General features: G+C 59.0%; 1 protein-coding gene across 1 annotated transcript; it reads right to left on the minus strand.

Moving 5' to 3' along the window:
- Positions 1 to 274: 274 nt before the first annotated feature.
- Positions 275 to 23141, minus strand: RIPK4 (receptor interacting serine/threonine kinase 4). The gene is made up of 8 exons (XM_065876576.1): positions 22960 to 23141; positions 13752 to 14043; positions 8045 to 8193; positions 6315 to 6364; positions 5514 to 5672; positions 4645 to 4748; positions 3151 to 3412; positions 275 to 1434 (listed from the first exon to the last, which is right to left on the minus strand). The coding sequence occupies exons 1-8, from the start codon at positions 23139 to 23141 to the stop codon at positions 275 to 277; spliced, it is 2358 nt and encodes a 785-aa protein (XP_065732648.1).

A 23141-nucleotide genomic window follows, 5' to 3' on the forward strand; every position in this document is an offset into this window, starting at 1 on the left:
GGGGGCTCACGGCCCTGTCACCGAGGGGCCGACGGCAGGACGCCTCCGACCCACTGTCCCTCCGACACCGGGCGCACCCGTGGGCAGCGGTCACGCACGCTCTGATCAACCTCGTCGGGAGGGGGCGCAGGCGACGCCCAAGCAGACGCCGGCGCGAATCCCGAGTCAGCGGCCACCCGCCCCTCGAAGGCATCCCGCAGGCCGCGGACGGGGCGAGCGGAGCACGGCGCGGGGACGGGAACCCCGCGGGGGCCCCGTCTCCGGGGGCGGCAGGCTAGGTCTTGCTTCGCCGGAGGAGCGCGGCGGAGGGGCCGGGGCCGCCCTGGAACTTGAGGCTCTGCAGGTTGACGTGGGCCCCGTGTCTGAGCAGCGTCTCCACCGTCTTGGCGTGCCGGCCCCGGGCGGCCAGGTGCAGTGCGCTGAGCCCCTGCTCGTCAGACAGGTCACGCACGTCGGCGCTGACTAGCTCGGCCACCACCTCCGAGTGCCCGCCGGCGGCGGCCAGGTGCAGCGCCGTCTGGCGGCGGGGCCCCCGGGCCAGCACGTCGGCCCGCTCCTCCACCAGCAGCCTGACGGTCGCCAGGTGCCCACCGCGGGCGGCCAGGTGAAGCGCGGTGCAGCCCTCGGCCGTCACGGCCTCCCTGCGGGCGCCCCGGTGCAGGAGCAACCTGGCCGTGCTCGTGTGCCCTGTCTCCGCGGCCACGTGCAGGGGCGTCTGCGCCAGCAGGCCGCAGACGTTGACGTCGGAGTGCAGGTCGATGAGGACGCGGGCCACGCGGTAGTGCCCGCGCTGGGCGGCCAGGTGCAGGGGCGTCCTCCCGTCCAGCGTCTGGGCGTCCACGCTCACCCCCGGCTGCTTGGCCAGCAGCTTGACGATGGGCAGGTGGCCCTGCCAGGCGGCGTAGTGCAGCGGCACCCAGGCGTCCCTGCCCGGCAGGCCCGCGCCCACGCCGCAGCGCAGCAGGGTGCGCACGACGCCCTCCCGGCCGTGCTGGCAGGCCACGTGCATGGGCGTCCGGCCCTCGCAGTCCGCCGCGCACACGGAGGCGTTCTTCTCCAGCAGCAGCCGTGTGCTGCCCTCGTCCCCGTTCTGGGCCGCGAAGTGCAGGGCCGTCCACTGGTCCTCGTCCGCGGCATCGACGCTGACCTTCCGGGCCAGCAGGAGCTCCACGACGCCCCGCACCCGCTTCTCCACGGCCACGTGGAGGGGGGTGGAGCCCTTCCTGTTGGTGAGATTGGGGTTGGCGTTGTTAAGAAGCAGCCACTTGACGCAGTCTTCCTGCCCGGCCTGCACGGCCAGGTGCAGCAGGCTGGCACCACCGTCCAGGACCAGGTCGACGTCCTGGGGCTGCAGGATCTTCATCAACCTGCTGGTGTCCCCGTTCACGATGGCATCCACGAGCTTCTTCTTCTGGACGTCGGTGGCACCGAGATCTGCGGGGAGAGCGGGTGCAGGGGTCACGTGGGGCTGCCTCCCCGGGCCCGGCCAGTGTTTTCTACACGGCCCCCAACGCCCCGTGGCCTCCAGGCCGCTTTTTATCTGAAATCGCTTAAGTGCTGTGCTGTCCATGCTGGTTTAATTTAAGATCGAGTGGGGAGACCTCGGGCAGGGCAACGAACGTCTCCAAAGTGCTCTTCTGTCGATGTACAAAGTAAAGATCATTCTACCCGTCCGGTAAGGTCGTGATCAGATAAGGGACGTACAACGCAGGCCCCAGCTGGTACTCAGAAATGACAGCGGCCCCCAACCCACCGGAGAGCTGGCAGCTCCTAGCCCAGGCCACCCCTCCAGGGCCCAGCACCTGCTCCCAGCCCAACCTCCAAATGATGCCTCTTGTCTCAGCAATACCATGAAGGACGCTTTCTAGAATACTCCTTAAAGGACTGAGCCTCCCACTTTAGAAGGACTGTTATTCACGATGTAAAGGTTAAACTTAACATAAAAATCCTATTACATTGTCGGGTTCCGATTTAAATGAAACGAGACGCCCTCACGTGAAACATTTTCAAGGGGCCCTGCGTAGGAGGAGGGGGCATGGGGTGTATTAAGAAAAGGGAACCAGCCCAGTGGGGACTCAGTGTTTTAACGCTGGCTTCTGAGATGGGCCAGTGATTGGTCCTCTCCAAGCATGAAGATGTCACTTGAGGGCAGCAGGCCCCGAGAGAAACTTCTACGTCCTTCTCCGTGGGAGACGGGTGCTTCTTTCTTTACAGCCTCATCGCTGGCTGCTAACCTCCAGGCCAGCCAGGCCTTCCCCACCTCTGCACCTCTGTAAGGAGTTTCCTCAACCCTAAGTGCCCCCTTTCACCCCAAATATTCCACTCTAAAAATTCCAGGAGGTCCACGGCATCTAGGAAAAGTCCTCATTCCAGGAGGAGCTCCCCGATTCCCCAGGAAAAACAAGTTCCCCTTCCTCCTGGGGTCTGTACCCTTCCCGCGCCCCTCTGGCCACCCCTGCACTGTAGCCCTAAGCGTGAGCAGGCATGTTTTCCTCACGGAAAGGAAACCTCGTACGCCGTCCCCACAGGCAGCAACGAGGGGGCTGCAGTTAGCACCAGGCTCCCACCCGAGGGCCAGCACCTGGGACAGGGCAGGGGCAGGGGAAAGCACCTTCTAGACAGAAAACCCAAGGTATACGAACAGGACCAGGGAGTCACAACCTCGAAGGACAGTTTGCCCATCAAATTGCACGGCTATGGTAAATGGGAGCCCACGAGTAAGAAGGAATGGGGGTGTTTTCCCCTCACCGTCTGGGAAAGGGGGTACAGGGCTGACATTACAAGAGAGAGGGGTCTCCAGGGAGAGGGGTTCCATACATCCACTGGGCTCCCTGATGCAACTCGAGTTCTTCAACCTGCAAACCGGAGGTCAGCCCCCGCGTGCCGGGCTGGCACGGGTGAGACCCGCCCGCACGGCCAGGGGTGTGACTCAGCCCTCTTACATCTAAGTGACACCTGCTCGGCCCACGTGCATCTCTGCATTTGCACTGACGCCCAAACCCAATCAGTGAAGGGCTGCAGAAAACACAGGAGAGCTACCGTGAGGTCAGGAAACCGGACGCCTGATCCCGTTCAGCTGCTCACTCTCTGTCCGGCCCCCCGGGCCCCCAGTTAAGCGCATTCTTTCCCAGGGATGGGCCCTCCACTCACCGCCCGCTGAAGACTCCCGCTCGAAGGACAAGGACAGCGACCCTCTGGAGGAGAAGGCAGAATCCACCGAGGACACCCCTGACAGCCTCTTGCCGCTGCTCGCCGACGGAAGTTTGCATGCGGAGGAGCTGCGGCCGAGCTCCTCCGGGCCCTCGAGGGTCTGGGAGATGCCCGAGTCTAGCTGGGACAGCAGCTCGGAGAGGCTGTAGTCGTTGTCAAAGGTCGGGGCAGAGGCTCGCTTGAGCGGGGCGGCCACGGGCGCCTGCAGAGACAGCACACGGAGGGGATGAGGCTCCGTCCGTGACCTGACGGGGCGGGCGGAGGAGGTGGGGAACACGTGGGTCCCCCGTGAGCCATGCAGGGAATTTAACTCCCGTTACCGTGGCTCTAGGGGGCCCAGAGACCCTGCGCTGGGTCCACCCGGCGGGAGGACATGGTAAGAAAAGACGACGACGGGGACGGAATGCCCGTCACCATGCTGGGCCCCATCTGCGCAGTGACGTGGCCCTGAGTTATCCGGACGAGATGTGAATAAGCTGCAGGAGGTGAAGCCTGTGTGCTGGCCGTGTCCACCCAGGACAGGTCAGCGCTGATACGAAACGGAGGAAGGAGATGGGCTGGGGTCCTAACAACCTGCCACCCTCCCCGGAGCTGTGCGAGTCTAGCTGGGGGGCCGCATGTGTACAAGGGCGGGGGGCAGGGGCCGAGCTACAGGGACAGCACAGCACTCCACCCCAGCCCATCCTAACGGGCCCTTCCGAGGGCCCCCTCCTGCCCGGCCGCGAGAAACGCAGGTTGTGCCGAGGGGTTAGAATCTGCAGGTGACTCGTGATTCTTCCCGGTTCCCGCCCACCTGTCCCCAAATCTTCCCTCTCCTCGGGAACCGGTGGCCTGGTGCACCGAGTCACACCCACGCGCTGGGCCTTCCTTCCCCTTATGGGGGTGGTGGGGACCGGGTCACCTTCCCTGCCCCTGTGACCTCATGCACACGCCCCTTCCTGCTCAGACAGCAGACACACCATAAATGCTCGCTTATCTCCCGGCCTTACAGCACAGCCTGGGATGATAACACCAGATATCACCCAATACAGTTAGTTTGGCAGGCTCCACTTTACAAGTCTTATTACCTGAAAGGTAGTTATTTAGTTAGCATAGTTAGAATTTATCACCTCTTACCTAACCTGTGTGGCACTCATAAAACAAAACGTTTATAGGCAGTTAGAAAGTGGACAGATCCCCAGCCTCGAGGTGCAAAAAGACCCCCAGACCCCCAGAGCCCAGACCCCCTCCCCAATCTGGCCTGCAGGCTTCCGAGGCCAGCTCACCAAGGCAGCAAGCTGGAGGCCGAGCAGCCAGGGGCAGGGGCAGGGGGACGGCCCAAGCCTCAGAACAGGGGGCGAGCGGTCCAGGTTGGCAGGGCATTTGCAGAAAAGAGAGACTCAACCCCCGAAGCCAAGTTAGGGGAAACCAGGCCCCCGGGAGGGTCCCCATTACCTCGGCCTCGGCCTCAGGTGGGTTTCTCACATCTGCGTCTGGAGTCGTCTCTTTCACCTCATCATCAGGTTTTTCACACAGGTCCTCGGTTTCAGAAGTGATTTCTTTGGGGGACAAAACACAAAAGGGTATATCGCCTCGACACTGACTCACACAAATGCTCTACTTAAACGTGTGACCTCGGGCCGGGACAGAAGAGGCAGCACCGGCAGGGTCCGGCCTCTTGACCGGTCAGCATTGCGGCCTCCCAGGCTGCCGGCCCCCGGCCAAGCTCTCGGCAACCCCGCAGGGGTCCCCACCGGCAACCACAGGCAGGGTCTGGCCAGACTCCAAGCAGGAGCCACTGAGGCCCCGTTTCCCCAAGAAGCCAGACCCGCCGGAGCGCGTACCCCGACGGCCCGGCTGCCAGCTCCCGACGAGAGGCTCCCACCGCATTCGCGCGGGTTTCCCCATACGTTTTAAACGTCGGGATCAATTTCAAGTGCGTCAGGATCACTCTCCTAACGGAAGGACACAGCCGTTCCCCAGGGACAAGGCGCCATGAGAAATGCAAAGAAAGCCGCAGGCCAGCGGTCGCATCGTCCCTAAAAGATGCATTGCTGCATCTGAACCTGCAACGCCAAGAGGAGGCTGCTGAGGGCAGCGGGCCACAGCCGGGGGTGCACAGCTGGAGCTGACCACGTGGCTCCAGCCTCCTCGCCCCAGTCACAGGCAGGGGCCACAGGCGGGCACAGCCTGCGGGTGCCGGGCTCGCCCTGGCGCTCCTGTCTCTGGACAGCCTCCCCCGTCCCGGCCGTCGACTCCGTCACCTGGGACAGCGGCACGACCCTCAAGCAGCAATCCTCCGGGCACCCTCTGGGGGCACTCACCTTGGAAGCTGGGCCGCTCCCGGGGGTCCCCGTGCCAGCATCTCTGCATGAGGTGCAGGAGACTCTCGCAGGCGCGAGGCCTGGGTCTGCAGACAGGCGGCAGCTCGGGGCGGTGGCCCTTCACCACCTTCACCATGATGTGCAGGATGTTCTTCTCATCTGCAAAGGGCAGGTGCACAAGTCAATGTGTGTTTTACGATCAAAAATTAGAAAATTAAAAAAATATGTATCTGGAAATCACTACAACGGACAAACCTACAGAGACAGAAAGTAGATTAGTGGTCAACAGGGGCTGGGGTGCCGGGAAGGGAGTGACTGTCTAAGCAGCCTGGGGTTTCCTTTGGGGGTGATGGAATGTTCTAGAACCAGACGGTGGTGACGACTGTACAGCACTGTGAATGCACTTAATGCCACAACGTACAGTTTAAATGGTTAAAATGATAAATTTTATGTTACGTGTATTATATCACACACACAAAAGAATGAGCTAGTACCTAACAAGAGTCACTGAACAGACCCCGTCAGATCCGTCCGTGCCTTTCCCCGTACATGAGCTACACGGCAGAGCGCCTTGTCGGCATATATGAAAGCCTGCGATGAGGTGGGCCGCGGGTCTCTGTGCGGACCTGCTGGGCAGGACAAGGCAGCCCTGCTCCCCGCCAGACGGCCCGCCAGCACCACGGCCCAGAGCGGCCCCGACTGTGATCCGCAGGCACTTCTGACACAGAGAAAGGACCACAGAGCACGCCCTCCACTGCTCGGGGAGAGGCAGCTGCATCACCCCTAGACATGTCCACTCACCTGCAAACGGCTTCTTCTGCGTGAGCACGCCCCAGATCACGATGGCAAAGCTGGAAGGGAAGAGGCACGTCAGTGTCTGCGTGCCGGAGCCTCAAGTAAAGCCAGAGGCCCCAAACGCAGCAACGAGCTTGAGGAAGTCCACCCCAGAGCCTTCGAGAGACTCCGAGACAGAGAGGGGACACCAAGGTATCTCTCATGCAGTTTTTTAAATGGGCAAATACTCTTACTGTGGAACAAGGCATGTGGAAAGCTCAAATGTCAGACAACAGACAAAACTCCATCAACTGAACTGTCAGTCCCAACAGCAGGAGGGGTTCCCGAAGGGACCGCCACCCTGTCCCTGGACCGTCAGCTCGAGGGGAGAACGGCGGAGTCTGCTTCTTTCACACCATCTTCCTGCAAACACTGGGCCTCAAAATACCGACTACAGCTCTGGGCGTCTCGAGCCCACTGACGTCATGTGAGGGCGTGGAAAAGATGAGGGGGCACCGGCTGAACCTCCCAGAGCCCTTTTTGGTTGTTAGAAATTATATATACTTGTGTGTAATATATATATATGTGTGTGTGTGTGTGTTACCTTTATATCATTTATATATTAATTATATATATGATTACTCTGGATATACCCCGAAAGAGCTCAATCTGGTAAAATTGAAAAAATAAAAACAGAATCAGAAGTCCAAACACTGAGCTACCAGCCTGCACTGGGTTAAGGGCAGCTGTTTACCAAAGGCAAGAAGTCCCCATTGAAAAGTAATTGAAATCTACAAGTTCAAAAGTTGAAACTCTCAACTCCGAAATAAAGAGAATCTTATTCTCCCCAAACCCTACAGGCGGGTGCCCAGCGCCCCGTGCACCACTCCCCGACAGACGTCCTGCTCAAAGCCCAGCAAAGCACGCGCACGGGCGGCTACGGTCAAACCAGTCGGCCAGGACTCCAGGCGGTGGCCGTGACCCAAAGGCGGGGCTCAGGGTGACAGTCACCGCGTGTGAGACAAGAACCACAATGAGGGGTTTACGTGCCTGCTGGCACCCGCCCGCCTGTTTTCCTTCTCCGAGAAGTCTGAGTGATTAAGACCTTTACCATATGGGAAAGGAAGGCGCCAACTGATTCACGACTGCTCTCTAGCACAGAAATCCCCGGTGCCAGTTTGTGAACAGCCTCTAGGGCGTCTGTGCTCCTGTCACGCGTAAGTGACGTTAGGAAGTGTGAGTTCCGGGCCACAGGGGACTGGATTCTGGAGCCTGAATCCACACACAGACAGACACAGAGACCACTTGAAGTAGCAGGTTCTCTCAGCAGACAAGCTATAGAGCCCATGTTCCCTACATCCCACAAACACCAAAGCTTTCACGGTGTGGGAGCTGCCCGTCCGGTTGCATAACCGGCTCTAACTGACACCAACCACTAACGTTCTCCATCCTGGGCCAGCAGCGCTCACAGCAGAGCACTCCCTCTTATAAGCCAGTCCTGGGGTAGCCCGTACCCTCCACCTAAAAGCCCTTTCCTTTGGACTGAACCTCTTATCTGGCGGCACCCTCCACCTAAAAGCCCTTTCCTTTGGACTGAACCTCTTATCTGGCGGCACCCTCCACCTAAAAGCCCTTTCCTTTGGACTGAACCTCTTATCTGGCGGCACGGAGGAGCCCCTGGCCAAGCCCCCCTGCAGCGCACGAGGAATCCAGGTGCGGAGCCCCTGGCAGCCTGGGGCTGCGCGCCTGACACACACCTGTACACGTCGTGCTTGGTGTCGAAGAGCCGGCTCTTCTCCCGGATACGCTCAGGAGGAAGGTAGGCGATGGTGCCGAAAAGGCCGTCCATGCTGAGGTCCTGCGAGGGGGACAGCCCGTTGCACTTGGCTAGCCCGAAGTCGGAAATCTGCAACGCAGCGGCGGGAAGGAGCTCGTCAGGCTTGGCTGGCAGCTTGCTGAGTGAGGCAGCCGGGGTTGCTGCTTCGGGACGTTTTATCAGCATGCCCTCCCCCAGGACCCTGGCAACGTCGGGGGCAGGGGCGGTACCCCCCCACCCACCCCCGGCTGAGCCGGTGCGGAATCGGCACCACGGCTCTCACATCACCTGCGCTCCCCGGCGCAGGCGGGAAGGCCCAGCCAGCCTGGGAAGAACCATGCCTGAAACCATTAGGAGCTTGATGGACAGGGGAAAAGATTACACTTGAAGGAAGGAATTCACTGGCAGAAGGAAGGCAAGGGAGGGGGCACCCTCAGGGGCAAAGCAGTTATGCAATCACACAGCTGGGCCGGCGGGCAAGCAGCAGCTGCTTCTTCAAAGGGAAATGTGCCTTCAGAAGCCCTTTAAAGCGAGCAAAACACAACCTGCCAACCTCGGCGGGGCCTCTGTCCTCCACCTGGAACGTTCTAGGAACAGACACCTGCTGGCTCCAAACACAATACCCGAACGACAGGTGTGACATACATCCCCTCCGCCGCAGGGCCCACCGGCCCAAGGGGCACCTGGACCCAGCAGCTTGGGCCCCATACACCTCCACCTCCGCGTCTCCTTAGGCCAAGGCGTCCTGAAGGCTCAGGGGAACCCACAAGGGGGAAGTCACTGCGGGGCGCCCGCCCTCCCCGCTGCAACCCGGGGTGTGAATCAGAGCCCTCAGAGGCGGTGAAACGCTGTGTGGGATTAGGCCACACTCTCTGGCATTAAGGGACTCAGGATCCACGTGGAAAACGGCCCCTTCGTAAATTCTCCTCCGAGGCGCGTGGGTTTTTCTAAGCCTTCTAATTAACTCCGGGTTCCCCTCAAACACACCTCTGGAGTGATGGGAAATGCGGCTGAGTCAGGCCTTTAGTTCTGGGCTCACCTGCCCACAAGGTGAGCCAGGGGCCTGGCGTCATCACCGCTGAGCAGGGCGAGTTTAGGACTGGGGACTCGCTCCTTCAAGGGGTCTCTGACCACATCTGCGGGGGGGGGGGGGGGGGGGGCGGGGGGGATGGGAAGAAAGCCTGTGACACTGGACCCGGCCCCCACTTCTGCAGTCAGGCTCTGCCCGGTGGGGGGGGGGGGGGGGGGGGCGTGGATTCACACGAGTGAGGCCGGCCTGGCCATTTCGGGGTCCCCAGCAGCGGTCCATTCTCTGACCTCCAAGAAACTTTCCACTCGGGAAAGGGAAGTGCCAGTTCCCCAGAACAAACCCATCACCCCAACCCTGCAGCTCGGGACCGGGGACAGAGCAGCGCAAGGTAGCAGGTGGACGAGCGGGAAAGTTTCAGTACCAAACTCCCAGCAGTGTGGACGTGTCAGATTCAGGACTGAGGACAGACGGGGACGCAGGGATCCTGGCACCTGGTGCCCAACCCCCACGTTGGCAGCCTTTTCTTCTTATTTCTGCTGTTTTCAGGTACAGCCAGCTGCTTCAAGATACACACTTGACGAAAAGAAAATAAGCCTCAATTCTACGTAAAACCTCCGGCATCAAAAGGCAAGCTCAGAAATGAGAATTCTCTGATGGCCAACGACCCTCCGGCCCACAGGATTTCTCCACCTGCTCTGTCTCACCTGTCCTGCCCAGGGAGGGCCTGCCTCGTCTGTCCCCGGCTTCCCAGACAGCAGGACAGTGTGGCAATCCCTGAGAACAGCAAGCGCCCTATAATTCACAAACGAACCCGCACTTAGCGTCCGCCTCGGTACTGCCCAGAGTCAGTGCTCACAGGCGCCCCCAAGACATGGCCCTTCCCCTGCCGGGCCCAGCTGGATGAGACTAACAGAGACTAACAAAGGGCCGGGTCAGGGCCGTGCCACCTTGGAGTGAAAGGCCATTCTGGACCACAGAGAACAGGACCCTGGGTATCCAGCCCTCTGAATACAGCCTGGTCTGGGCAAAGTGGGCCCCAAGTATAGCTTGAGATTTTAAATCGAGTTATTCCATTATCAACTTGAAATGCGTTTACTACTGTCACTAAAATTAATATTTTAGTAGCGATATTTGGCATACTTAATATTAACCTCACATATTAATTTAATATTAAAGTGTCTTGAATACACTTTCCAAAAACAGGTGGTTGCTGTGAAATTTTCAGTTCCAGTCATCCTACGTATGGACAAAAAATGTAGCCTCCAGGGACCAAGGGAAGGGGATGGAGTGACAACTTAGGATCTTATTTCAAGATTCCAGATTAAAGTTGCATTGCTAAAAATAACCATCAACTAAAAACTGCCCAGAAATCGAGCGGCCGACTTAGAACCTCAGATGAGGCTCCCGCTGAGTTGTTCCTGAGGATGAAAAAAACGCATCCTGTGAATATATTTTCTGCTTGTTTGGGGCTGTGCAGGGTGACTGCCCACCTGGGTAAGGAGTCACAGGGCTTCCCTGGTGGCGCAGTGGTTAGGAATCTGCCTGGCAACGCAGGGGACACGGGTTCGAGCCCTGGTCCGGGAAGATCCCACATGCCGCGGAACAGCTAAGCCCTTGCACCACAGCCACTGAGCCTGCACTCTAGAGCCCGCGAGCCGCAACTACTGATGCCCACGTGCCTAGAGCCCGTGCTCTGCATCAAGAGAAGCCACCGCAGTGAGAAGCCCACACACCGCAACGAAGAGTAGCCCCCGCTCGCCACAACTAGAGAAAGCCCGCGTGCAGCAGCGACGAAGACCCAATGCGGCCATCAATCAATCAATCAATCCATTTATTTATTTATTTAAAAAAAAAACGGAGTCACAGAAGTGCATTCCCGACCTTTGGGAAAGAGGGGCTGGTGGCCTGGCCACCTCCTCGGAGCTGCAGTGTCCCCTCCCTTCCTGTCAGTGGAGACTGCTCCCAGCCACCCCAGGTCCTTATTAACAAGCCCCTTGGTCCTCTAAGGAATGTTCACCCACTTCCTAAAACTGCCACGAAGCCCCAGGCCTGCCAAGCCCGGGGTTGACAAGCGGAGGAGGAAGAAAGCGCTCAAAGCAAGGAGCCCCGGGAGCCAACGCAGAAACGACCACAAGGACATCAGCGCCGGGTGCCAACGAGCGGCACTCAGTGCCCTACTGGGCGGGCGTTAGGTCCTACTGCGTATGCAGCACCGGGGACCATCCCTGGACGCAGGTCAGCATCCCAGCATGGACAGGACAGGAGGAGACTATGTGCTGGCCACTCCCAGCACCCAGAGCACCAGCCCTCGCCGAGCACGCCCACAGGCCAGGCGAGGAGTCCCCCAGCAACAGGGCCACCACCCCACCTGCCAGGGACAGAGCGTGCGAGGGCTGTGCTGCCGAGGAGGACGTCACCGTGGTCCTCAAAGGGCGGGCCTCCTGCCCCAAACATCCCACATGGCTGCTAGGAGAGCGGCCCGCGCGGCGGGAAGGGAGTGAGCTGAGATACAGGCCCAGCTGTGCCAACTGCACTCCGTGACTCTGAAAAGACCGCTCAAAGGGATGGGGTGCAATCAGTGGGGTCTCCTAAGAAGGCACATTCTATTACAGTGGCATCTCAGCATCCTTAAAGACGAGTGGAAGGCCTCCCCACACCCCGTATCCAACTATGCCTCCTGCTTCTACTGCCCCTAAAAACCCAGAACTTGCCGTGACTCTTCTTGGGTTGCTTCCTCCTCCGAAAGGCCCTTCTGCAGGTGCCCCCACTCCTGACTGGTCCTCTCCGAAGACCAGTCCCATCCAGTGACACCCTCACCCGAGCTGGAGTTCCAGTGACTCCTCTCCCGCTGCACGCCCAGGGGCTGTCTGGACACCTACCGCCCGCTACCCCCTCCGCCCTCGTGCGCCACTGCGTGCCACCCATGATGTCCGTGAGCATCTCATGTACGGCAGTGGGGCGGGTGGGAGACCAAGGGCTCCAGGGCCGCAGAACCCGGTTCTAACCCCTGCTCAACCACACACAGCTGGACAACACTGGCCCTCGATTTAACCCCTCTGAGCTTCGGCTTAGCAGGAGCCACCGTCCACTCGAAACCTCCCCTGGCAGACGGGGCAGCTCCCAGAGACAGGGCCTTTGCGCACAGTGGGGACCCATCCTCACCTCCCCTTGCCTGTGCTCATTCAAGTCTGAGATCAAAGGTTTCACTCTGACTTGGTGCCCACGGACCCCACGCTGGTCGTCACAACTCTGCGATGCTCGTCGGGGACAGAGTCCATAGGTGAAGCCAGCACCCCAACCAGAAGGAAACAGGACTGCAGGGATGCCAGAACTCAGGAAGGCTGGGAACCACCCACTTGTTGTTTGGTCCCTCGATTCCCCGCTTCACTTTAGCGGGAGGGTACTTCCAGCTTCTGATAAAATCTTATTCTCGAAGGACACCGCCTTAAGGACACCTTGTCGTTAAGTGTACGACGTGGAAACTGATTCCCCCACCGGCCACAGGCTGGCTCAGCCAGAGTGTTGTGCCTGCTGCAGAGTCGGGGCGCAGGGGGGTGGCTGTGTGCGTACCCCCAGGCCCAGCCCTCCTTCCATGGCGCCGAGGAGCCGGAGGGGACCCCAGCCACGGCGTGTGGCCCTTCCTGACCCGCCCTCCTGAGGGACAGGGTGACCTCAGCAGGTGGGCGAGCCTAGAACCCATGTCACTGAGTGGGAAAGCCACGGCTAGTGCCCCCCACGGTGTGACACGATGGCCCTCCAAGGGAGAGACATCTTCAAGGAAACACAAACCTACCACGCTAACAAGGGCCAATTCCAAGGGGACGGCACCCGTTTTTAGTTATATTATCCCTCGTGCTTTTCTGCTTTATAAACTTATCAAAAAAAAAAGATCAGGCTTCCCTGGTGGCGCAGTGGTGGAGAGTCCGCCTGCCGATGCAGGGGACACGGGTTCGTGCCCCGGTCCGGGAAGATCCCACATGCCGCGGAGCGGCTGGGCCCGTGAGCCATGGCCGCTGAGCCTGCGCGTCTGGAGCCTGTGCTCCGCAACGGGAGAGGCCACAACAGTGAGAGGCCCACGTACCGCAAAAAAAAAAAAAATCAGAACTCACAGGCCCTGAAGGAAGAGAACAGAATGAGTCCCTCCAGGGCCCCTCTCCACAGCACACCACAGCCCCCAGTTCCGAGCACCCCGAGACTCCCATCACCCTGAGCCTGGGAACCACCAAGGGGAAACAGGCTGACCCAGCCCCACACGGAGACGGCCGAGCCGAGGTCCGCTTTCCAATCTGCTTGTGTAAGATGACCAGTAAGACCGGAATCCACAAATCCACAGCCTCTTTTTCCGGGGTGCCCAGAACCTAGAGTCCTGATCCAGGACTTGGGGGAGTGACTCTTGTTCATAAGAGTCCATTTTCCGGTTACACATCTGTGGCGTTTATACCAGCCGCACATGGCAAGACTGGGGATCCTGATGCTGAGAGAGGCCTCTGCTTTGAGTTCTTTCCCGCTAGGGAACCACCTCCTCTTCGGCCCTCTCGCTGGCCCTGAGGTTCTAGCCCCGCGGCTCCCCACCCAGGGCATCCATCACTCCGGCCACCTGGTCCCCTCACGTCCTTACCTTGACGTGGTAGTGGGCGTCCAGCAGGATGTTGGCGGGCTTGAGGTCCAGGTGGAGCAGAGGCGGGGCCATGCAATGCAGGAAGTTCATGCCCACGGCCGTCTCGTGGATGATGCGGAAGCGCAGGTCCCAGGGCAGCGGCTCGGAGGCCAGCAGCTTCTCCAGGGAGCCTGTCTCCATGTACTCCATGACCAGGCCCACGGGCTCCTGGCAGATGCCGTACACGGGCAGGATGTAACGGAACTTGGCCATCTCCATCTTCTTGGCTTCCTCCAAAAGTTCCATGCGCTCCCTGGAAAAGTTCAAAGACGTGAGGAATGTGTGCGCAGTGGTCACCTGGCCACAGGCACTGTGGCCAGGAGATGAGCAGCTCCACACGGCTGAGAAAATTACTAAAAGGCACGTACATATGTGTACAAGTGCACTATGTGTGCGCACACATACACACACACACAGAGCTCACTTTAATGTCACATATTAAATTCTAGGCCTTCCCATGTCTTCAGTCCATGGGTATTCAAACGCATCTACGCGTCGTGGGGTTGTTGTAAGCAGGGAGGAGAGAGACTGCGATCATTATCTGAAAACCCTCAGGCAGCACTGAGCCAATGCAGGCTCCGAGCTTCAGAAGACGAGGCCGACACTGACAATCCCTTCTCTTGGGATGACGGAAGGGACGTTTAGGCTTGACCAAAAGCTTTAACGAATTATCCATCCCAAGAGCCCAGCCCCCTTCTTTGCGAAGCCCATCACTCTGGCTGGCCCCATCATTCCTAAACCCTAACCCCACACTGCAACGAACGGAGCCTGGTCTAAAGCAGGGTCTGCAGACCGCTGCCCAAGAGCCCCCTTCTTTTTAAAACCATTATTTAAACTGCAGTAAAATGTACGTAACACCCTATCTGTCGCCGTAACCATCCACACGTGTGCGATTCACGGGCATCACATCCGTTCACGACGCTGTGCGACCAAGACCACGCACTCCACCCAAAACGTCGTCTTCATCCCGACAAAAAGTCTGTGCCCACTCCACAGGAAGCCCTCCTTCCAGGCCCCGCTCCCCGCCTCTCTTCCACTTGCCGTCTATGAATCTGCCTGCTCTAGGGATCTCACAGACATGGAATCATGTAACACCCGTCCTTTAGTAACTGGCTTATTTCACTCGTCATATGTTGTCCAGGTCCATCCACGCTATAGCACAAACCAAGACGTCCCTCCTCTTATGGCTGAACATTATTCCATTGTATGAACGTACGCATTGTGTTTATCCGCTCCTCTGCTGATGGACAAGACCCTTGGGTCGTTTTCACCTTCTGGTTACTGTGACTGATGCTGTACATTTATACACACCGGTGTTCAAGTCCCTGCTTCCAACTCCTTTGGATACGCGCCGAGGCGGAGAGTTGCCTGGTCACGTACTGCTTCAGTGTTGAACCTTTTGGGCGACTACCAAGCTGCTGTCCACAGCCAGCCCGTTCTGTAAGGAAACTGACCGCATGGCAGTCTCATCCACGCACGTCCAGCGGGGCGGAGGCTGTCTCCGCACTCGCGGCAGGGATGCACAGCTGCCACGCAGACCCCGTGGCCTGCAGAGCCTCAAAGGTCTACTCTGCCCTTCACGGAAAGTCTGCCAACCCCCGGTCTAAGGTCACTTCCTGGTGCAGCCTTTACAGACTAGTATCCAGGGCCTTGGTCGGTGTCAGCGTGATGGGTCAAAGTCTCAGAGTGCATTCGGGAGAAGAGGCCAAATCCCACAAGGACAAGGTCTGGCCTGTTCTCAAACGTGGCCACCGTAGAAAGCACCCGGGGAGATGGCTGAAACGCAGGCTCCCGGGCTCCGCTCCCGGAGAACAGGCTCTAGGTGGGTGCCAGGAACCTGCTTTCTAGGAAGCTCCTGAAGGAAGAGTCTAGAACCACATAGCCTATGGGAGCTGGGAACTGAGGCAGGAAGCAGCCGGGGCAGCCTCAGCGACCCCCAACCCCCTGCCAGAGAATGCAGATTCCCACACAAGCCCCCCCAGCCCATGACCCAGGACGGCTCCGCTCCCACCACGGGGGCTCTTCCGGAGCTTGGGTGCACCTGCCCGCCCCACTGCGCCTGCACCTGCTTCCCAGCCTGCCGGAGAGTCAGAAACTACCACGGAAATGAGGCTGCTTCCTACTGATCTGACCTCCTCTGTGAGACCGCAGCTCACTCCCAGGCCTCCTTTACAGGTATGAAAACACTTCCCAGGGAGGAGGCCACCTGCAAGGAGGAACCACGCCGCACTGTTTACCAAGGTCTGCAGCACCCAGCTCTGCCTGCGGTGGGCTCAGCTGGACAGGACCACAGCACCCCTGCCCGCGCGGCCAGCCCCTGCATATGGGAGGGGAGTTCCCGCCCCTCCGCCCTCCCCCAGGTAAGCGCTGGCCAAGGCTGGTTGTCTCAGGGAGAGGATCCCTGGGTGCAGACCAGTGGTTCTCCCCTGGGGGGACTTTGCCTCCGGGGGACATCGGGCACCGCCGCTGGCATCCAGCGGGTAGAGGCCAGGAGCGCCACCCTGCACCTTGCAGCACACAGGACAGCCCCCCAGGCAAAGACTTACCCAGCCCCAAAGGCCAAGAGTTAAGCCTGACAACCACTGGAACAGAGCTCACGCATTTTCAGCCAAATTTAAAATAAACCACTAAAGGGATTTCCCCGGCGGTCCAGTGGTTAAGACTCCGCACTTCCACTGCAGGGGGTGCCGGTTCGATTCCTGCTTGAGGAGCTAGGATCCCTCATGCCCATGCCGTGCGGCCAAAAAAAAATTTTTTAAATAAACCACTACAGTCTGGAATTACCCACCTAAGTACTCCCAGCAATTACTTTAATTTTAATCTGCGTCCGATTAAAATTCATTCATTAACAAGTATTTACTGAGCACCCCTCTACATGTTAGAACTGAGGACAAAAGAGACCCCTTCCTTGCGCCTTCAGGGTATTTACCTTCTAGGGGAGAAGGTGGAAAATCATGCCTAAAAGAAGTGTAGTTGCAAATCCAAGTTCTCTGAGGGGGAAGTACAGGGACCTGGGGATGTTTAATAAAGGGGGTCCCTGACTCAGGTGGGCAGAGGGCAGCAGCGAGGGCTCGTAAGGTCTCAGTCCCATTCCTACACCAGAGCCCCAGGCTGGAAGCAGCAGGGGCAGAGCGGCCACGAGGCACTCAGGGTGGTCACCGGGGCCCTGGCTACCAGAAGTGCAGAGAGAGGAAGCTGGTGGGTGCAGGGCCCATTTTCGAGGGAGAATCATTAAGGCCTGGTGACCGACTGGACGTGGAGAAGAGGGAGGTAGCAAGGATGACCCTAGACGTCTACTGGGAATCACTGGGTGGCTCCCCATTTATGGAATCAGCAGGAGTGGGGCAGGCAGGGGGCAAGGGGATCAAGACTTTGGCTCTGAACAGGCTCCAGGAGCAAAAGATTCCCCCTGGTGTCAGGAAAGAGTGCGACAGGTATCAGGAGTGAACCATGACATGACTATAGGACAAAACCGAGCTCAGCATGATGTGTGCTCTCTTAGCACTCTGGTCAAAGATCCAATGAATGGAAAACACGATGTCCACAAGAGCCCCTGTGGGGGTCCCCGGGCCGGGCTGAAGAGTGGGTTCAGGTGCCTGGCCCAGGCCGGCCAGCGCCGGCTGCAGCCCCAGTGCTTGCTGGGTTCCAGGGTGACATGCAGGCAGACCCCAGCGCTGTGCCCAGTCCCGAGGGACATCTGAAAGAAGAAAGGGCTGCATCAAGCAACATTTCAAATAAGGCTAGTCATTTAAGGAGAGAAAACGGCACCCTCAGGCCCGTCTCCTTTCTCCTCCCCGGGGAAGACCTCACGTCGCCTACACTAACCAGTTCAACTACACTCCTGACACTCTCTCCCGAGCTGTCGCGGCGGGGATCAGTACCGCTGCCGCTCTGTTTCCTATTTTAAGAAGCAGTTTTGCGACCTGTCTGGTCCCACTGCCTTTATTCTCTGTTAAAGTGGCCGCTGTGCCACCGCTCCCCACCAGCGTGAGTCCAGCACACTGCGCCCACGTGGCCCTGGCACGGGTCCGGCCGCAGGATGGACAGAGACCCGCTTCCGCCGGGAGACCACGGGAGGATCCCTCCAGGCCCGCAGGCTTCCAGACACTACAGGTTCCGGAGTTACAGGCCGGCCACTCACAAGGATGGCTTTTTTCCGCTTTCAGCAGACGTTCTGAGAGGCAGCCAGACCGACAGCCGAGGAGGATGTCGATGACGCTGAAGCTGAAGGTGTCGTTAAGTGAGGCTCCATTCGCCCAAATGGCTGCGTATGTCAGAGCCAGGTGACTTCTGACAGCTGAGCTCACTAGACTCAGGAGAGCAGCTGGCGGGAGAGCCCCGCCCCAGTGCACCCAGGTCAGCAGGTTTGCGGCTCTCTCCCCCGCCCCAGGCCCTCCCCACCGCACTGAGAGCCCATTTACCTTCGTTTAACAAAGGGGGGGGAGTGAGCCCCTGCAGCTGTCTGCTCCAGAAAGCTGGCCACAGCCGGAATGTTCTCAGACAGCCCGCACCCTTTCCAGAAGCAACACCAGGCAGCTCGGTCCCGCGGACCACGCATCCCAGGACAGCTCGTGGAGGACGGCCAGCTATCCTGGAAGATAAGGCCTCGTTTCCAGGACAAATCACCTTCTCCGTGACAGCTCAATCAGAAATGCCTAAGAGCCGAGGACCCCGCCATGGCTGCATCCCTGGGGCGAGGAAGGAGGTCCCGGGATCACCCAGCAGGGGGTTCCAGGGGACCCCACCCCCACCCCAGGGAGCCCCTCACTCAGGCCTGGGGAGTGGGTTGGCCGGGCCCCCTAACCACCCTCTTTGGTAGCGTTCAGAAGGGTCGGCACAAAAAAATGTTCATCCCGTTTACGTTCTAGTAACCACTAAGCCGAAATCCAAGCCACCCCATCCTCTAGGCCTTTCTTCAGCTGCCCCTAGGATACCCTCCAGTACCCACTCCCCCCAGCTCCGCAGCTGGCAGCATCAGCGATTCCAGAAGCCTGGGCTGGGCCCTCTCCGGGCACTGCTGGAGGGGACGGGACGGTGCTTCTCACCCAGAATGAAACCACCACTGTGTCAATTATTTTTTTTTAATATATTTTCCTCGAAGCGGTGTTCCCGGTTTATGCCCGCAACAGCACAAGGGAACTGGAGATGGATTTACTGTGATGACTATTATCACTTTAGCACCTGAGCGATTCTCAAGCCAGTCCCAGAGCCCAGGTGCGGGAGGGGGGCCGGGGGGCTTCAGGAGCCCAGCCTCCTCACAGCATCAAATCCCATGCCACCCGGTGACAAGCGACTTTCCAGGCCACCCGAGTCCACGGACATCAGTTTTCATTCATACAACCTAAGAATGGTGACGTGCTAAGAGCGTGTCTACAATTAGGCATAATTCAGTGGGGTTGGCGGCGTATTCCTCCTCTGTAGTCGCTCCCATCACACCTCCTTTCTCCCATTTGCGGAAGGGGTGCTAATTCCGTTTCCCAGCAGGAATGGGGACAGCACCCCTGCCCCGCCCCTCTTGGTCGGAGATGGAAAATCTAGGCATTAACAGGACCAAGTCGGGGTCAAATTTGTTAAAGACACTTTATCCACAGCACTTACATCCATTCAATGTTTCTTCCCAATTGAGGCTGGCCAAAGCATATCTCCCCCACCCCAGGGAGGGCAACGGGGTAGGGAGAGATATGAGGAATCTCACCAGACTGATTATTTCTAAAGGACACTTTCTGGAGAAGCAGTGGGGTTCTCCTCCAGGCTCGGCCACAAATTCCAAAGACATCCAGCGGGCGAGGGAAGCTTTCCGGAGGCATGTACCTTGGAAGGGGGGAGAAAACGGGCCCTGGGACAGGCCTGCTGAAAGAGGAGTAGCAGGAAACTACGGGAAGAGGGAAAAGGGTCGGGCTATAGGGAAGGGTGCCCTTTAACAAAGTGCTCCTCAGAGGGAGAAACCTGGGAACCACTTGTGGGAAAAGGCAGCAGGAAAAATGGTTTAATCATTTGTTACTGATGCCTCCCAGCCAGGCCTTCTCACTGCGCACCAATCCATTTATGTCCCCAGGGAGCCTGCGAGGGGTTCCCACACTGCTATTTTTAAAACTGACAAGAACCGGGCTTGTCCAATTGTCAGCTCTGTGCTTACAAACCCGGGCTTTGCTCGGGCTCGCCCTGACTAGCCGCGGCCAAGCTCAGTTATCCTGGGCTTCCTCTGAGCCAGGGGCTGGGGGCCGGAGGAACGGGCCTCCAAGGCTTAGTTCTCACCTAAATGGGAATGCCCCCCCCATCCCAGCTAGACTCCGGCCAAACCCTCGTGATCCCCTAATGAGGGTCAGCCAGGGTGGCTACACGTCCCCCCAAAGCTCCCAGATGTGCCCGTAAGGAGAGCGAGTGCAGATCAACGGGGTGTCACTTGGGAACTCCCCGGGGGTGCCCCTTGGAAGCCCCTTGGCAGGTGTCTCTCTGCTCTCTGGGAACTTCAAGGGGATGTCTGGGACTGGGCAGCCCCTGAGCTTCCCCACCCAGAAGTACCTGCTCACGTGGCCCGGGGTGCATGCTGGGGATCAGGCCCTGCTGGGGTCAAGGGGTGGCATGAAGATTGGGGCCTGCCCGGAGGGAGAAGCAGGCGATGAAAAGGACCCACACCTGTACCGGCAGTGGGTCCCTATGTAACCAGTGCAGGAGGCCCCGGGAAAGAAAAGGTCAGGCCCTCGTGGCAGGGGTGAGAGACGCCACCCTTCAAACAGGTGAGACAAGGCTTAGCCGGGAGGGGTATGGGGCTGAGGGCTGCACCAAGGAACCCCAGTAAAATCTTATTCCCCACTCCAGGGAGCATCTTGCAAATAGAAGGGTCAAGGTGGGAGGCAGCTCATCAAAAGAGCACCGAGGCCACCTGCCAAAACCTGGGAGGATGGGGAGCGCAGCAGCCATTTCCAGGCCTAGAGGCAATGCCGCAAGGCAAGCAGCTGCTCCGGCACCACAGCGGGCCTGACACAAGCGCCTAATGGGAATCTCAAGCCAGAGAGAGTCAGTAATGAACCTAGAAGACTCTTCTTTACAAGGAGCAGGGGTGTGACCACCGTCTCAATCAGAGAGCCCAGCTCCTGCCGCTAATGCAGAACGCCAGCCTGCCCCACCCAGCCTGGCAAAGTGCAAGAGGTGAATCTCTTCCTGTTGGGCAATGCTGACCTCTACCCAGCTGTCCCGTACATGCCACCACCTGCCTATTTGGGGCAGGGCAGGAAAGCCTTCCAGGTAAAGGACAAAAAGCTTTGCAACCAGGCAATGCAAGATCCTAAGTGGCCCGCCTCACGTGACCCCACCTCCAACTGGGCCACCCAAGAAACAAGGGCCTGGGCGCTGGAAATAACAGATCCTGAGGGTGCAGGCCGCTGCGTCAGCCTGGGGACGTGCTTGTTTACTAGGCTCTTCGATACAAGACGTTGGTGCTAAAACCTGCGGCTGATGAAGAAAACTCGGCCAGACGACTCCAGCAGGCAAATAAACGTCCCCGAGAGCGTAAAAATACCCACACACCGGCAAGAGTCGTGCCTTTCAGGCTCTAACTAGGGACCGGCATTCAAAGAGGTCTGGATTTCATCAAAATAGCCACGGCGCCCCTCCCGGCCTGAGAAGTTCCTGGGATCCTAGGGAGGCACAGCTTCACAAGCAGCTCCCTTCGCGTTAGTGATATTTGCGTGACACTCGCCACCACTCTACTGAAGTTTCCAAGAGACACTGCGCTCGAGGCTTAGAGCAAAAAGCCACCAGTAGTTCTGCTGTATAACCTCTCAGGCCAGGAGGAAAACACAAAGCCACTAAGTGCGCGGGGGCTTCCTCCCCTCCGGGACCTGAGGGGGCACACGCTGCAATCCTCTGTGCACCTTAGTCCAGGGACACGCACACCACCATTCCGGGGGTGAAAAGCTGGAGTTTGGAGGCCCCAGCATTCAAGAAGCCGAGGATTAGAAACCAGGTCCCTGAGACAGCAAAGGAGTTGCTTTTCTGAGTCTGTGTCTGTTCGTGGCTGACTGTACAGGGGGCTCTCCACACAGAACACAAAACACCACACACCTTCCATGTAGAACGCAAACGTCACCAAAGGATAGGTAATTTAAATGCGCTCAACCGAAGCTTATAAATTATTAAAACGCAACCGTAAATAGTGAACACCCCTCACCCAAAAAGAGCTACTTCTCAAGACCCTCCTCCCACCCCACCCCTAAAATTATATACACAGATCACAATCCAAAGACCGAATGTAACTGGGGCGGCTCCGGTCCTTTCCAACCGTCTTCTTTAACTTGAGCACCTCTGTTACTGAGGGACAGGCAGGTGGCCTCCCAGTTTGGGGATGGGGAAACTGGGGTTCAGGAGGGCACTATGGTCCAACCATAAGTGCAAGGCCGCTCCGCAGAGGCTCGGCCTCGAAATTAAGTCAGCTAAAACGAGAGGGTACGGCCAGTGAGCGCTGAATGTTGGAACCTGGCACCCCGGGCCGCCTGCCGGAGCCCACGGCCAGGCCCAGGCAGGGTAACGCCGACGCTCAAGTGCCCGGGCGCCGAGGAAGCCTGGCCAAGACAAGCCAGGGCTTCCGACCGAAATAATTACCGTCTTACACCAATTTGTGCTCCAAAGTAAATTACTAAGTAAGTCGAACGGAGTCTAACTAACTCACAAAGCCCAGATCCCCCACACGGCACTTTTTCTAAGCCGGACGCAAACCGCAGCGCCCAGGTGGGTCCTGGGCGGGCCGGACGAGCCTCCGAGGGGCGCGGGTCCAAGGCGCAAGGTGAGCCCGCGACCCTGAAAATCCGGGGCTCACCGGAAGCCAGGTAACAATGCCGGGCGCTGAACACCGTCTTAGGCAAACGCGGCTTCCCGAGGCTCACCGTAAGAGCCGCAGCCCGGGGCACCGGCGTGAGCAGTTAGACCCGGAGCTCGCCAAACCACCCCCAACGTCCCTCCGGCCGAGCAAAAGGCGCAGACCCCGCCGGGGGCTCACGGCCTCGCCCGGCGTTTGGTTCTCCTTCCGAGGCTGCTCCCGAGGCGACTCAGGTGGAGAGAACGGGAACGCCCGGAATCCAAGCACCCCGGCCCCGGCCCGCCGCCGCGCGCCGCTGTGAGGCCGGGCCCCGCCGCCCGCCCCAGCGCCGCCGCCCCCGCCCGGGCCGCTGACCTGTCGTCGACGTGCAGGCTCGGCGAGCACTTGATGGCGAGCCACGTCTTCCAGTGGACGTGGCGCACCTTGTACACCTGCCCGAAGCCGCCCGAGCCGACCTTCTCCCAGCCCGCGAACTCGTCCGCGTCGAACGTGCGCAGCAGCCCCAGGGCCCACGGGCTCCGGCTCTCGCCCTCCAT

The sequence above is a fragment of the Phocoena phocoena genome, chromosome 4 (assembly GCF_963924675.1).
Source record: "Phocoena phocoena chromosome 4, mPhoPho1.1, whole genome shotgun sequence".
Classification (NCBI taxonomy): Eukaryota; Metazoa; Chordata; class Mammalia; order Artiodactyla; family Phocoenidae; genus Phocoena; species Phocoena phocoena.